Source organism: Nyctereutes procyonoides, unplaced genomic scaffold, assembly GCF_905146905.1.
Source record: "Nyctereutes procyonoides isolate TBG_1078 unplaced genomic scaffold, NYPRO_anot_genome, whole genome shotgun sequence".
Taxonomy (NCBI): domain Eukaryota; kingdom Metazoa; phylum Chordata; class Mammalia; order Carnivora; family Canidae; genus Nyctereutes; species Nyctereutes procyonoides.
The window spans coordinates 67,232,841-67,250,000 of NW_026575146.1; the positions used below are offsets into that span (position 1 = coordinate 67,232,841).

Sequence of the window (17,160 nt, forward strand, 5' to 3'; positions counted from 1 at the left end):
CCCTGTAATTTGTTTTAATATTATCCACATTTAGTATCATGTTAGTATTGGGTTCACTTAATTACTTGGGAAGTATTTGAACTTTGTTTTGGAAGACTTTGTATACAATTGGTACTGTTTTATCTTTTTTTTTTTAAGATTGATTGATTGATTAAGAGAGAGAGAGAGAGAGAGAGAGAGAGAGAGAGAGAGAGAGGGGCAGAGACACAGGAAGAGGGGGAAGCAGGCTCCATGCCGGGAGTCTGACGTGGAACTCGATCCCAGGACTCCAGGATCGCGCCCTGGGCCAAAGGCAGGCGCTAAACCGCTGAGCCACCCAGGTATCCCGTTTTATCTTTAAATATGCTGTAAAAATTCTTACATATTCCAGGGATGACCCTAAGCTGACGGCCACAAAGAAAACAGTAACATAAGACCTACAAACACAAGGAACTGAAATTGTCCGACAACTCAAATGAGTAGAAAACAGAATCTGTCTTAGAGACTCCAGAAAAGAACACATCCCTGCCAGCACCTTGATTTTAACTTACTGAGACCCATCCTGTGTGGGACTTCTGCTCTACAGTACTATAATGTAATTTGTGTTGTTTGAGCCATAGGTTTGTGGTAATTTGTTAGGACAGCACTAGAAAGCTAATAAATCAACATCATTCTGTGAGCATTTCTTTACTAATCCAAGAAAATTTCCTAGGCTCATGTACCTTTCCTGAACCAACCTGGAATTAGCCTCTAAGAAGTTCCAGTTCTTTTTACTGAAAAACTGCACCAATAAGAGGGCATTAAATATGTTCATGCCTACTGGATTCCACTGCTTTTAGGCTCTCTTAGAAGAGACAGGGGATATGTACACAAGTAAATATTTCTACATACATTGAAATCTTCATGTACATTTAAATCCACAAAGATTTCACGGGATTGGAAAGGACTCATAAGACTCCAGCATACTCAGATAAGGCTTTTATTTACAAACAAAGATAGAGTACCATAAGAGAAAAAGAATATAATACCAAACATGTAGTCCCTAACCAATACATAAGCTGAACTTCCTGAAAATTAATACATTCTAACCTAGGAAAGAGACTGTTAAGAAATGAAAATTTTAAAAAGAAAGAAAAATGAAAATCAAAGGCATAGACTATGAGAAAACATTGGTAAAGCATATATCAAATAGAGAACTTATATGTAGAATATATATCAAATCAGAAAACAGAAACCAACCAATTTTTCTAAAAGTAAGCAAAAAACATTAAATGATAATTCACTAAAGAAGATATATGGGTGGCAGATAAACACAGAGACTAATCCTCAACACTGAGTCATTAGGGAGACAAGTCAAAACCACACACCTACTAGAATGGCTGAAATGAATGGCCCATGTCTTATATACAGTCATCAGCAATAAGGTGAAGAAACTGGAAACCTAATACTGTAGGAGTAAATATGAAATGGCATTACACTACTTGGCAAGTTCTTATAAAGTTAAATATTTAGATCAACTTCCTGCATAACAGTGTGAGGAGCTTTGCAGGCCTGCTTCCCATTAAAACTGGGGGAAATTATAAAAACACAACTTAAAACTCTGGAATTGTCCTCAGATATAGAGCAAATGAGGAAACCCTTAAGAACATCTGATTATTTGTAAGAACAGCAAGAGACAATCACATTTGAACTAAGACCATTCCCTTTCTCCCCACTCCAGTGATAGAGCTGGAAACTCCACTCCAGACTAATACATCCAAGAACACAGGACTCCCTCTCCCTGGAGCTCCCAGGCAGAGGCCTATCTTCACAGGAGACAGAATGTCAGGATATTTGGATCAATGATGTTCAATTGCTATCTCCCTCAAAAAGGCTACCTTTAGAGTTCCTCTTTAAGTTAGGTTGACCATGAGACTGCATGTGTGCTGCATTCCTAAGGCCTCTCTCCAGTCTGAACATTTTGGTGCTTAACAAGGGTAAGCCTTTGGCTGAAGCCTTTCTTCACACGTACTGTATTCATGAGGCCTACTGGATTGTGATGTTTCTATTGCTGAACCAGAGCGGACTTTTGGTTAAAGGCTTTTCCACCTTACCCACATTCAAGACTTTTCTCCACTGTGAACTTTCTGGTGTTGAATGAGGTTGAAACGCTGGCTAAATGATTTCCCACAACTGCTGCACTCATAAGGCATTTCTCCAGTGTGAATCCTCCGATGTTTAACAAGGCTGGAGCTGTGGCGAAAAAATTTCCCACATTCCCTGCACTCATAAGGTCTTGCTCCAGTATGAACCCTCTGATGTTTAACAAGGCTAGAATTCTCACTAAAGTATCTTCCACATTCATTGCACTTAAAAGGCTTTTCTCCAGTGTGAACTTTCCGATGTTGCATGAGGCTAGAGCTTTGGCTAAAAAACTTCCCACATTCGGTGCACTCATAAGGCCTTTCTCCAGTGTGAACCCTCCAATGATTAATAAGGCTTGACTTGTGGCTATAAAATTTCCCACATTCACTGCACTTATAAGGTCTTTCTCCAGTGTGAACTCTCTGATGTTTCATGAGGCTCGAGTTAAAGCTAAAGAATTTCCCACATTCACTGCACTCATAAGGTCTCACTCCAGTGTGGATCCTATGATGCTGAACAAGTGTGGAATTATGCCTGAAGGCTTTTCCACATTCACTGCATGTAAAAGGCTTTTCTCCAGTGTGAACTCTCTGGTGTTGAATGAGGTCAGCATTGCGGCTAAAGGATTTTCCACATTCACTACACCCATAAGGCCTTTCTCCAGTGTGAACTATTTGATGTATAAAAAGATTTGATTTATGGCTAAATAATTTGCCACATTCACTGCATTCATAAGGCTTTTCTCCAGTGTGTAGTCTCTGGTGCTGAACAAGTAAGTATTTCTGACCAAAGGCTTTCCCACATTCGCTGCATTTGTAACGCCTTTTTCCAGGGTGAAAGGCCTCCCTGCTCTTGGTGCTTCCTTGTGGCTCCCCTCTGTCACGGGTCACCTGATGACTGAGAAAACCAGAACTAATTGGGAAGTCCTTTCCAACCTCTCCTGCCTCTTCTCTCCTTAATGGCTTCTCTCCACAGTGCAGCCTCTGGTGTTGAAGTTTTTCTCTGAGCACTCCTTTTAGGTAAACATTCTGCTCAAGAGGTCCTTCCTCAATCTCTGCTCTATGCCACCAACCTGAAAGCAAAGAGATGCTGAAATGTACATGGACTTCAGTGGAAGGAGATAACCTGCTTACAATTGTGTCTCACACACCCCATAAACAGTCCATCACATTACTGGCAGAATCAGGCCTGAGGTTCAGGGTGAGGAAGGGCTGCTGTGTGGTGCTAGACCCAGCAAGCTCACAGATTGGTGGGAGCCTCATGAGCAGCAAGGACACAAGGATGGAATGCAGCTCGAGGAGCAGACTGGGTCTCCAACACACTCTGCAAATAGCCTTCCACAAGGCTGATGATGATGACCCAGTAACACAGTGTGAAAAGGCGTGTCCAGGAACAGGAAAGAACCAAATGCAACTGAATAGCTGGTGTTCAAGGACTATTAAGGATACATGCACACCTCATAACATATTCAGTGAAAGCCTGTATCTGACCTTAAAAACTTCATATTCTGTTGCTGCCTCAGTCTCCCACAAACAGGATGTGAACTCTGCAACCACGCACACTAGTCTGATAAGGTGGGCTCCTGCCACAAGTCCTCCTTCCTACCCTCCCCTGACTGGGAACTAGCACCATGCAAATGCACCAGTGCAGTCCCCTCATTCCTTTCCCTGTGCATCCCACCCTGACTCCCAATAAAGGCACCTGCCTGCAGGTCTCTCTACTCCCCAGCATGGTTAAGCCCATTCCCATGGCACTCCCTCCCAGGGGACCTTCCTCCCAGAATTCAGTGACTGTCTCTCTCAGACCTGTGAGTACGATAAATTTTGTTTATTCCTGAGCCTCTACTGTCTCCTCCTATGGCTGCACCTGTCTTGTAAGTGAATACAAAATGACTGGCATCACAAATAGGATGGTTTGCTCATGGATGAGGGAGGATTTAGGAAATGCCCCTTAACTGCTTGGCTTACTAACCAGCTGTCCCAGTTGGGCCCTACCATCTGGGAAAGCTGAGTGTTGTGCTGGCATTCCTGTGTGCTGCCTTGTGCTGCTCTGTATTGCCTCTCTCAGGCACTGCCAAGGCTTTCCATCCTAAATTGTGGAGCTCATTCTCCTACAATACCCTGAGACTTCACTTCTAGCCAGTTTTGACTCCACAGGGAGCTAGTGAGGTAGAGGGGGTGTACTCCTGGTGCTCTCTGTTAAGGGATAGACTGGTATAACTGGATAAAAATATTATGAAGTCTCTACTGGGATCGAGGTTGAGAGTGAAAGGGTAACCTTGCACCCACCAAAGAAACACTGTATGTCAGGTATTGGCTATTAGCAGATCTGTCAACAGAGAAGGGCTGGGTAGCGCTGGGGAGATGACTCCTGTGGACTTGTGGCACCAGGACTGGGAGGTTTTTTGTGTTCCCATTCAAGTCCATGTTGCTCCTCAGTCCTAAGCAGATATACTGCATCACCTTCACAGGAAGTCTATCATGGCACCCTGTGAGGGTCAGTATTGCTGGCAACTCCTCCACTGCGTGTGTTGCTGCTGTTGCTCTTTGCCTCCCAATCTCATGGGTATCAATCCCAGGTCTTACCTCTGGAGATAAGTGGCACAACATCTAATGACCTAGAAGTTCAGCAGGAACATTTCATTCCAGCACTCTCAATAACCAGAGGAAGTTAGCTAATAATTCAAGAGAGGTAAAAACCTTTGAAACATTTCTGCTTAGTGACGCTATCAACTTGCCAACTCTGCTCCCAAGGTCCAGGGCCAATTCCCAAAGGACATCAGGCCACCATAGCTCTCGATGGATACCAATCCAGCTGAGCTCATCCTAAGAGATGGACAGGCCCATAGGAAGGAAGCATCCAAGGTCTTTCCAGACCCAGCAGGTCGAGAATACAGAAAGTAGAAATTAAAATTCATAACTTCACAAGACTGGAAATCCAAACTATTCTGGAAGATTTCATGTAAAGAGAAGGGGGAAAGGAGCTCACTGGTTACTGAGAACATTCAATACAGGCTTGCAACTCCTGCTCAGAGCCCCAGAGATGAAGCAGCTGCTGACATTACTAAAGAGCCTAAGATGCCTAATTTACTTTTTTTTTTTAATGGTTTTATTCATGAGAGACACAGAGAGCGAGGCAGAGACATAGGCAGATGGAGAAGCAGGCTCCTTGCGAGGAGCCTGATGTAGGACTTGATCCCAGGACCCCAGGATCATGACCTGAGCCACCCAGGTGCCCCACATTAACTTACTTAAAGATCCTCTGGCCCACCAAGTTCAAGTCCCACATGACATTTTTAGCTGAAGGCACCCAAATGCCAGAGCAGGAGTGACAGGCCAAAACTTTTGATGAGATTATAAAAGCCTCAGATGAGGAATCTGAAACTTCTACTACCCTTCAGGATTCAGAAGCCCTGCCTTTACTGACCTGGATTTTCATGGCCTAGAAATGGCCAACAGAACTATCAAGAAGCCCTTATGGTCCTCCACAAAAGTTGGAATGGTTGAGTGGATCTATCAGTACTTGAACACGTAGACAAGAAAAATCCTGAGTGGTTTTTATCCAGAGGAGGCCTCCTTTGTCACAAAGTCTAGGAGTTGTTCTTGTAGGTGGCCTTCTCAATACAGGACAACATTAATTTTATTAACATGTCCCACACCAAACAGGATGGAACTAATTTCTCAACATGCTGTAAGGGCTCCACCTACTCTGACTCACCAAGTCTGACTTACCATACTCTGCCTCCTAGTATGCAGGACCCCCATCTATACCATTCAGTCTGCATCTTTCCCAACTTCCTCTCACCCCTACTGCCCCCAGGTGACTGACAACAGAGACCCCGCGAACTAACTACTAGGCAAACCATCCCCAAATTACAACTAAACAAAGTATTTAAAAAGCCTCATCAGGGCAGCCCGGGTGGCTCAGTGGTTTAGCGCTGCCTTCACTCCACGGCGTGATCCTGGGGACCCGGGGTCGAGTCCCATGTCAGACTCCCTGAGTGGGGCCTACTTCTCCCTCTGCCTGTGTGTCTGCCTCTCTCTCTCTCTCATGAGTGAATAAATAAAATCTTTTAAAAAGCCTCACCAGGAGCACCTGGGTTGCTTAGTCGGTTAAGTGGCTCCCTTCAGCTCAGGTCATGATCTCAGGGTCCTGAGGCTGAGCCCCACATTGGGCTCCCTGCTCAGCAGGAAGTCTGCTTCTCCCTTTCCCTCTGCCTCTCCTCCCTGCTTGTGTTCTCTCAAATAAATTAATCTTAAAAAAAAAAAAAAAAAAAAAGAGCCAAAGAGCCTCATCCATATTACCCACAGGTCTGCTGGCTCGGGGAACCACTCCTCTGGAATCACCCAAAGATGCTTCGAGCTCCAAAAATGGCAACAGTCAAGGCCTCCAGTGAGGATTCAGCTAGTCCTCAGGCCTTGTCACAATCCCCAGGACAATCACCCATATACAACTCTGCTAATTCACTGGAATTCTTAAACATTTCTTAACTTTATGTACGACTGGAGCCCAAGTCACCACCATTCCAAGCCACCTATTCAGATTTAAAGGAAGTGCCCCTTTAAACTACAGGGTAATGCCAGTAAAATTACTTATGGCAAATAAATTTCTCAATGTCAATACTGCAGTGGTCTTTATTAAATGGCTACCTGTCACAGTGACCCCTAACACTGAGTTTTTCTGTTCTAGACAAAGATGCCAGTGCACACCACATACAAAGCTGAAGGAGCCAAGGTCCTTGGTCCTGCCAGTAAGAATCACCAAATGAAAACCTACAGGCCTGCTCCTGGTGGTGAAGGTCGAAAACACACCACAGTATCATCTGAAACTACTGCTGGCCTTCAAGAGTGCTGTACAAGATCTACTAAATGAAAGGGTGATTATTCCCATAATATCTCCTTTCAATAATCATATTTGGCCAGTCTTCAAGGCTTTTACCCACAGTGCCACTTACTATTGATTATTAAAACCCTAAAGTTTAAGTTTTCCCCATTAAAGCTCTAACACCTAACATAATTGAACTAACTGAAAATACCCAAGTGTGCCCAGTGACAACTTTGCTGTGATAGATCTGGGCAATATAATTTATTCAGTGCCTATTACCAGCCACAGCCCCTGTTTGCCTTTATCTTTCAAGGAACCCAACATACATTTATTGAGTTGTCCATGAATAATTTAAACAGCCCAGTGACTCCACAATCTATACTGTCAGGACCCAGACAGGGTCCCCCCAAAGAACCTTGTTTGCTTACACCATCTGCCTTTGTTCCCAACTATACTCTCCTAGGTGGCTGCACTTTATAATCAAGTCACCCCCACAAATGTACTGCTTGTGCTCAGGAGCCAACTGCACTTGACCTATTTCCCATGTTAGGTTTTTTGCCCTCCTTAATGCTAACTACCTCACAGGCCCATATACTTTAAATAACAGCACCTCAGGGGCACCTGGGTGGCTCAGTCGGTTAAGCATCCAACTCCTGGTTTCAGCTCATGATCTCAGGGTCGTGGGATCAAACCCTGCATCAGGCTCCCCACTCAGCTCAGAATCTGCTTGGGATTCTCCCCTTCTGCCCCTCCCCCCATTTGCATGCTCTCTCTCTCTCCAATAAAGCAGTAACTAACAGCATCTCTGGATTCTACTGCAGGCCAAACCCATGGGCATAGCACTTTACAAACTTTCCCCTACTGACTCCCAATGAGTCTATACCCCAATGTGCAGTGGTTACAGAGGATCCCCATGGTTCTTTATCCACCAGGCATCTCCCTTGTGCTATTAACCCCAGGCAAAACTGGCAATATTTATTCCTATCTTTTTTAATTTTTTTTTTTTTTTATTCATTTATGATAGTCACAGAGAGAGAGAGAGGCAGAGACACAGGGAGAGGGAGAAGCAGGCTCCACGCACCGGGAGCCCGACGTGGGATTCGATCCCGGGTCTCCAGGATTGCGCCCTGGGCCAAAGGCAGGCGCCAAACCGCTGCGCCACCCAGGGATCCCTATTTATTCCTATCTTAACAGGATTCGCCACAGCCACAAGAGACACCAGAGCTGGCCCCAGTACAGCAGCCTTTGTCAAACAAGATTATATCATGAGTGCCAACCAGCACCTCTTGGCGACCCTCTCAAGATCACATACAAAAGCTACATTAAACACTGTCCCTCACCTGCACCCCAATGTTTATAGCAGCAATGTCCACAATAGCCAAACTGTGGAAGGAGCCTCGGTGTCCATTGAAAGATGAATGGATAAAGAAGATGTGGTTTAGGGATCCCTGGGTGGCGCTGCAGTTTGGCGCCTGCCTTTGGCCCAGGGCACGATCCTGGAGACCCGGGATCGAATCCCACGTCGGGCTCCCGGTGCATGGAGCCTGCTTCTCCCTCTGCCTATGTCTCTGCCTCTCTCTCTCTCTGTGTGTGACTATCATAAATAAATAAAAAAAAAATTAAAAAAAAAGAAGATGTGGTTTATGTATACAATGGAATATTACTCAGCCATTAGAAACGACAAATACCCACCATTTGCTTTGACGTGGATGGACCTGGAGGGTATTATGCTGAGTGAAATAAGTCAATCGGAAAAGGACAAACATTATATGGTCTCATTCATTTGGGGAATATAAAAATTAGTGAAAGGGAATAAAGGGAAAGGAGAGAAAATGAGTGAAACTATCACTGAGGGTGACAAAACATGAGAGACACCTAACTCTGGGAAATGAACAAGGGGTAGTGGAAGGGGAGGTGGGTGGGGGGTTGGGGTGACTGGGTGATGGGCACTGAGGGGGGCACTTGGCGGGATGAGCACTGGGTGTTATGCTATATGTTGGCAAATTGAACTCCAATAAAAAAAACTTAAAAAAAATAAAATAAACACTGTCCCTATGCAACAAGCAAATGAGTCTCTCTAAGCCCAGAGAGCCATATATAACAGTCTGGCTTAACTGTTAACTAGCCAGGAAAGAAGGTGTTGATGCTATTCAGGGTACCTCCCGCTATATGTAAATCAATCATTCTATTTTTTTTTAAATTTTATTTATTTATGATAGTCATAGAGAGAGAGAGAGAGGCAGAGACATAGGCAGAGGGAGAAGCAGGCTCCATGCCCCGGGAGCCCGATGTGGGATTCGATCCCAGGTCTCCAGGATCGCGCCCTGGGCCAAAGGCAGGCGCCAAACCGCTGCACCACCCAGGGATCCCTAAATCAATCATTCTAAACAGCTACAAGCAAAGCTCTGATTAGGCCAAGAGGTAAAAATCTTCCATAACATAACCAAAATCTCCCAGCAGATTCCCTTAAACCAAGAGGTACCTAACTTGTTCTCTTGGCTTTTCCCCACTAAGCACAGTGCCCACCTGTGGCCTGGGTTTCAAACCCTCATCATATGTCTAATAGTATTCCTCTCAGTTGTCACCTATGTCAAAGCTTGCCTTTGATGGGTAGACCAAGCTATTCCAGTTACCTATAACATCTCCACAACTCAGGTGGCAAGCATTACCCATCACAGTATCATTAATGATGTTGAGACATCACAGGGTTCATTGTATTATAACCTCTTAAACTTCATGTTGTCCTGCTGACTCAACATCCCACAAACAGGCTGTGAGCACTCCATTCAGGTGACCAGCTTAACAAAGTGTTAAGGCTGGTCTTAGTCACAAGTCCCCCTTCTTGCCCTCTCCTGTGACCTAGTGACATTCAAATGTTCCAAATGATATCAGCTTATACTTAACTCTGTGTACGCCCCTCCTTGCCCCCAGGAAAGTCACTTGCCCATAGGTCCTCACTCACTCTCTGCTTCCCTCTGCTTGATTAAGCCCACTCCCTGGGTGCTCCCTCCAATGTGAACCACCCCCCAACACACATAGACCCCACTGTGTGTCACGACTCTCTCTAGACCTGTTGAACATAATGAACATAAAGAATACAAAACAAGGTTACTGCCGGGGAGCATTGCAGAGGGAGCAGTGGGGAGGACCACATGAGATACAGAAGACAGAGATGGGGGATAGCCCAAGATCAGAAATCATAGTAGACATAAAACGTGTGCAACTGAGAAAGAAAAGATGGGAATCAGCCATGGACTGTGCCTTGGCAACAAATCATCAGGGCTCAGTAGAAGGATTCCTGGTATGACCTGAGCCCATCACTGAGTTCATACTTGCCCACCTCTGCCCTCCAAGTACCTCCTGGCATGGCTGCAGTCATGACTCCACAGGGAGGCAAAAAGGGTTCTCTCCACCACTCCAATCGGCTAACTTCATGAGTCCTGGAAGATGCAAGTCCTAAGGGAGAGACAACAGGTGGGACCCACTCCACAACAGACCACAGGAAAGAAAACAAAAGTATTACAGAAGAATCTTGGAGGAAACTCTTACAAGAACAACCTAGTCAAGCAGTGGCCATTTTAGTGCCTCAATTGCTGGTATAGGCGCATCCCATGGCAGCCAGAGGAAGAGAGCAGAACCTGGGGCATGGAGCTGCCATAGATCTTTACAGCATCCCAGGCCAGGGAGAGGCCAACAGGGTGTGATCCATTAGGCTGACTGCAAGACTCCTAATTCCCAAATCTTTTCCTGCAATTTTGGGGCAGCAAGTACTGAGGAAGCTCTAGAAAAGAAGGGGTAGTACATACAGTCCAGGCTCTCACAATATCTACTCAAGAGCATGAGGAAGGAAGAAATACCCACAATCCAGCTTTGGGAAGGCGATACCTGTCCCTAAAGTAAGGAGAAGAGCAGAACCCAGCCCAGGACACTGGAGTGGGTTGTAAGGACCTTACCCAGAGAGGCCATCAGTGAAAAGTTCTCCAGCATCACATCACGGTATAGGAGTCTCTGGGCTTCATCAAGGAGTCCCCACTCCTCCCAAGAGAAGTAGACAGCCACATCCTCAAAGGTCACATGGCCCTGTCAAAAAGGGACAGTTGAATTTATGTGTGTAGCTTCCTTTCCCAGGACTGTAGGCATCCCCACAAATGTCTACCCTCCTCCAGAGTTCCCCACCTCAAAGGAGGTACCAAGTGCTGTGCCACTGCTGCCTACTTGTTCCTTACTGTCCCAGTAAGCACTATGTTCAGTCCTCAGCAACAACAGGTGGGCAGATAAATGCCATCTGAGCTCTGGGCCCCTGAGGCAGAGCCTCACCCTTCTGCCAGACAATTCACTTGGGGTGCCCCAGATCGTGCTTACCAAACACAACTAACTTTGGGCAACTGTTCTTCAACCCCCAGTACAAGAGCCTGGAGCCATGAGTTTATACTCCTGCCCAACATGCACATCACTGTACCACACTTGCCTTCACTGCCACCCCTCCAACCCCTCACTGCCACCAGTACCCCGACATCACATCATGCATCTCCCTGGCCTCACCACATGCCAGTGTGCACATGCCATCTAGAGGGTGCTTGGCAAACATAATCAGAATCCCATCTTGTCCCAGAATTCCAATGACCCTGACTGCTAGAAGCAATCCCCAAGCCTGCTTTCAAGGCCTTCCTGCCTGGCCCATATCCTTGCTTCAGAACTCAGCCACCAGGAACCACACAGATTTCAGACACCCTCAGCCCTCTTCCACTTCTTCTTCCACTTGTGTTGCAAAGGTGTCCCCTCACCTGTCTCAGTTTCCTCTGATGCTTATTCGAAGCCCAAGCCCACTTGTCTTTCATGCTAGGCCTACAATTATCCCAGTGGATCCCATTTGATCTTGAGCTAATCCCCTGGTCCAAGCAAGGGTCAGAACAAGAGCCTGTGAAGCCCAGAGCTAAATGAATAAGCAGTAGCACCAGCTTCACTGTAACCTCACTACTCTGTCTCCACATCCATCTCATGTCCACTGGCCATCAGCCAGACCCACTTCATGCCTACACCCTGTCACATGGACACTCTCTCTCACGTGTCTTTGGAAACCCCACTACCCCCATCCAGGTGTCCAACAAGAGACTCAATCCTTGGCCCCACACTCTGCTCCTTGTTATCTGAAGATGCTCCTGCCAACTCTGATCCACAGCTCATCTTAGTCCACACACCATCCATACTATGGGAATCCAATCTGACTATTTCACCTCAACTCCAGACTTGTGTGTCCTGGTGCCCACTCAACACACCCACTTGTGGGTCTCTGAAGAAGCATCACAGTTCAACATAGCCCAAACCTGACTTATAATCCCACTGAAAATGACTCTTACCACCAACTCTGACATGGTGGTACTTGCCTGCTTCTAGCTATTAAGGCCAAACATCCCTGAGTAACCATTGCCTCTTCCATTTCCTTCTCCCACCCTCCACATCAGAAAGTCTGCTTGGACCTACTGAAGAAACAGACCCAGATTCCAACACATGTCTCACCTCCACAACCCACACTAACACTCACCTGGACTACTGCAGCTGCTTCCTCCCCATAGTCTGCTGTCTGCTCTGCAACAGGAACAGCTCATTAAGTCTGGTCCTGTCACTTCCGTCTTCTGCTAACCTTCCCTGACTCCCACCACTCCAGAATAGGGGCCCAGTTCCTGGCTTCCATTCTAGGTCTTATTTGTTTCCTACTGTTTCCACCAGACACAATAGAGACCTAAAGTTTCCTGAATATTCCCAGCCCAGCCTCACTTCTAGCATTTTCTAATGTCTATCACCATGACTGTAACATCTTATAAACATCATGCCATTGGTTGCCAGAAATGGGAACCAATCCATAGAATTCCTGCCCTGGACTCAGGCCCCTGATCTTTGGCGATCACCTTCCAGGGATCTAGGATGGAAGAGTAGAGATAATAGCAAGCAAAGAGTCACAGAATCCAGCAGCCCATCCAGGTGGGAACTGAAGAGGGTGAGGTTTGAAGATAACCCCCACTTACCTCCACATGGTATGGAAGTAAATCTGCAGCAATAGGAACCTACAGAAAAGGAAAGCCATGAGAGGCAGGCAACAGTGTTGGGCCACAAAGGTCAACCCAAGCCCTTCACACCATCTGGTCTTCAGTCCTCAGGGATGCCTCTTACCAGCTGTGTGACATTGTATACTCAACCTCCCTGTGCCGCAGTGTTGTCATCTGTAAAATGGGGATAAATAGTGGTACCCACCTCATGGGGCCATGATGTGTATCAAATTCATTCCTATGTGTCAAGTAATTAGTAGTGACTTTTACTGACCTCATCATTAAAACGTTTGTCAACATTTTCAGTGCAAATAAACTGACAGGTATTGAAAATGAGTTTTGTACATACATTTGTACATAATTAAGAGAATGTGATATTTAAGACCCTTGATTTTAATCAGATGCTTAGCAGTATATTTAAAACTTCAACCAACATGAAGTACTTACATCAATTTAACTTGTTAAACCCATGCTATTTTAATGCCTACGTATGTATGTATATACACACATGTGCAAATGTATATATATGTATAGATGTATTTTTATCAGTTAATGTTTAAGTAAAACTTAATTCATATAACTCACAGATTAATAAAATGGGGATTGGGCCTGAGCAAACAGTAGATACTAGTGTGGTGACAACTTGGCTGCTTACTACACACACTCCTAAAAGCAGTCCTGCTGGGGGTCTTTCCAGCTACTCATCCCTCCTGCTCCAAAGGCTGGGGGAAGCTAAAAGCCAAAAGGTGCCCTACTCACCTGACTCTTCCTTTTCTCCACAAGGACTGGACATGAGGGCTTGCTGAGTCCAGAGTGGCAAACCTAAACCACTGAACATCTCAGGCTCCATTCCAGTCCTGGGTCCTTAGATTCTATAACCCTGCACTTCTACACACACTAACCAGAACGACTTGGGATTACCCTTCTGAAAGTAGCCAACACGCCACTCCCAAGCCCATCTGAAATAAGAATTTAAAATTCTCCCTCCTAAATAGGAATCCCCACCACATCTTGGATATCTTCGGCCAAGACCCATCCCCAGGATTTAGATGTGAGCGAGCAAGCTACGCCAATGACCCCTGCACTTGACAGGGTAATTTCAATCACCGTGTCCCAAATTCAACTCCTACTCTTTTCTCTGAAACCCGCTCCCTGTACCGACTTCCCCATCTCCATCCTTCCCCGTATTTTCAGGAACCATACATACATGCATGCATGCAAATAAACACAGAGGGTCCTTCCTTCTCTTCTTTCTGTCACAGCCATTTCTGGGCATCCAGGAATCCTGCCCAGTTTTTAAAATCCCTGAGAGACCTCATCCGTCCGCCCCCTCGATGGCCGTCAGTACGTCCAGTTCCGGCCGCCATGCTCCGACTGTCTACTGTACGGACTCCTCCACCCTATCCTACCCTACGCTCTCCCGCAGTGTTCCCTCAGAAGCTTCTGAAAACTCTAAGCAACACGTGGGCGTCCGTCCTCTGTTCACTACAGTCCGTGGCCATCCGAGCCCTCGGAGCCCAGGCCCAGCCACTCGGGTCGCCAGTCCATTGGGACCGACCTGCTCCTTGCGGACACGTGACCGACCGCAGCTTTAGGACGCGAGTGCGGGCCCTGTCCCCGTAGCCCTTCCGCACCCCTCACACTGGCTGACAGCAGTGCGGCCGCTCTCTCCAGCTGGGCGCGGGCTGGGAGGCCCAGGAACCCGCGGCCGCCTACCTGAGCCAGGTCCCTCCGCGCGGCCGCCGCCATCGGACTCTGCGGGCGGAGCGGCGCCGGGGGAGGAGGACCAGCACCGGGGGCCCCGATCCCGCGCCGCTGCGGTACCGCAGCCCCACCTCTTGTTGCGGCTTCCCACTCTCGTCACCCCAACCCCACAGCTCCCTTCCCGAACCTCAGTTCAGACCAACCGGCCCCAGAGGCCGGAAAACGCCCGCCCCTGCTGCCGCGCCAGAAGCCCCGCCCAGCGCGTTCCGCACGCTAGAAATGTTCGCTTTCATTTGCAGAGCGCGGGCGGCGCGGGGCGCAGCGTCTTTCGGGTAATGTAGTTCCCACCGCGCCCCGCGTGGAGCAAGTGGGCCCACAGGCATAGATGGCAGGCAAGAGAAGTCTGGCTCAGAAACTGTACGAGGCTCTCCTCCAGAGACCATCCTAAATGCAGATGGGCCTGGATTTCAGTTTTCCTACGCAGCTGGTACTACAGTCTTTCCTTCTGTCAAAGGACTTCAAAAGTCTTGAGAGCCACGATAAAGCGGTTTCCTTGGATTGAACCAATTGTCCGTTACCAAATTTCCCTTGCTATGGGGATGCCAAATATCAGACAGCAGTGGTGAATCAGTGTCTGATATGTGAGGGAAAATGATGCAGTTCTGAATGTCGGTGGGGAGATAGGGATCCCAACTGTTCACCTTTCTCCCTCATCCCACATATCTGTGCCCTTTCCCTTTTAAGGGCCCAGCACTGGTGTTCAAGTAGGACAGTGAGCCTCAAATATAAGCCAACATGCCTCTCACTCCTAGATTTCTCCCTGTCATCCCTTTCTACTTAGTATTCCCACTGCCCTTTCATTCCCATATACAAAGCAAACTCCCTGCAGGTAGGAAGGATGCTGGACTGTTGACACCAGGAAGCATTGGTAAAAGAAATGCCACCACTTTAGTATGTTTTCTTCCAGTACCTCCCTTACCACTGGCTTCATTTCTTTCGTGTCAGTCTTCTGGTTCCCCAATTCTTCTGTCCTTTTTATCTGTAGGCTGAGTAATGACTAAATCCACCACTGCTTTTGAACAACTCATGAGAATAAAAGATGATGAAGCATTCACTCCTTCCTGGGTTTTTTCTGGAAGTAGTTATTAAGTACTAGCTGATTCTGGAAAGGAGGTGGTACATCAGTATTGGAGTTGAGAACATGAAATGATAGAGACCCAAGTGGCATTAGTTATTTAGATTAGGCCACAATGTATCATGTGACTATAGACTACCATTTAAGGAAATATACATAAGTGGTAAAACTGTAAAGACATTAAGAGTATGATTATCAAAATATCAGGTGAACTCTACGGACCAGAGTTCTGTTTTACACTGGGTGATAGTTTTATAGGTATGGTCATTATTTTTTTTAATTTAATTTATTTATTTATGAGAGAGACAGAGGCAGAGACATAGGCAGAGGAAGCAGGCTCCCCCATGGGAATCACAATGCAGGACTCAATCCCAGGACCCTGGGATCAGGCTCTGAGCCAAAGGCAGACACTCAACCATTGAGCTACCCAGGCATCCCTAGGAGTGGACTTTATTAAAGAAAAAACATGATTTGTACATCTTATTAACACTCAACTGAATGTATGACAGTTTTTTAAAAAAGAAAGAGGAAAAGCTATTTAGATAGTTTAATTATGTCACAATAATAAACAAATGGATGATCTCAACAGGCTGAAACAACCTGACATGTTCCATAGTCTTTATTGGGGTTCCCATGGGAAGACACAAGCAAGACAGGTAGGTACATTGAACAAAGCTTAGATACTTTGAATAATTTTAGCAGACTCTGGGATATAGTCAGTAGGACTCAACTACTGCTACTCCTGGGTGAAATCTACTGTTCCATTCTGGAAAGCTGTTAGTATTTTGTTTACTTCAAAAAGAAGAAAGAGGCCTCCACTCACCTGAAGGGAAGCCATATAGCAGAGAGCATAAGCTACATATCCCAGTCTACTTCATGTTGACTGTGCAGGACTTCAGGGTGTAACCTGGCCCAAGTCTGTCTACCTGATGCACAGCAAAGCCAATCACTGAGACATCGAGTATGCAACAGAAAAATGGGAACTGCACTCTTGAACTTTTATCTTTATAACTCTGCCCCCTTCCTTGTCTTCCTCAGAACACTATCCAGGTTTCTACCTGAATCTGTGTCTCCTGAATTGCAATTCTAATTGCCCACGTAAGAGTCTGTTTGCTTTAATTTTCAGTGAATTCTTTCTTTTTTTTAAGATTATTTATTCAGAGAGAGAAAGAGAGAGAGAGAGAGAGAGAAGCAGGCTCCATGCAGGAAGCCTGATTTGGGACTCAATCCCAGGTCTCCAGGATCATACCCCAGGCTGCAGGCAGCGCTAAACCGCTGTGCCATCAGGGCTGCCCTTCAGTGAATTCTTTCTTGGTCAACAAGTTGTATTCCAAATTTGTCCTCTTCTAG

At 46.3% G+C, this 17,160-nt stretch overlaps 1 protein-coding gene across 2 annotated transcripts in view; it reads right to left on the reverse strand.

Moving 5' to 3' along the window:
* Positions 1-205: 205 nt before the first annotated feature.
* Positions 206-17,160, reverse strand: part of LOC129500893 (zinc finger protein 773-like) — a 60,480-nt gene continuing 43,525 nt past the window's right edge. Inside the window, exons 1-6 of one of the 2 annotated variants that reach the window (XM_055311787.1) lie at positions 13,731-14,893; positions 12,951-12,989; positions 12,470-12,513; positions 10,881-11,007; positions 10,285-10,383; positions 383-3,175 (exon numbers count right to left, since the gene is read on the reverse strand). In XM_055311787.1, the coding sequence (XP_055167762.1) occupies positions 2,079-3,175; positions 10,285-10,383; positions 10,881-11,007; positions 12,470-12,513; positions 12,951-12,989; positions 13,731-13,821 (1,497 nt within the window). In that variant the 5' untranslated portion in view covers positions 13,822-14,893 and the 3' untranslated portion in view covers positions 383-2,078. Of the gene's footprint in view, positions 3,176-10,284; positions 10,384-10,880; positions 11,008-12,469; positions 12,514-12,950; positions 12,990-13,730; positions 14,894-17,160 lie in introns of those variants that run through there. The other variant, XM_055311790.1, reaches the window with a different exon arrangement.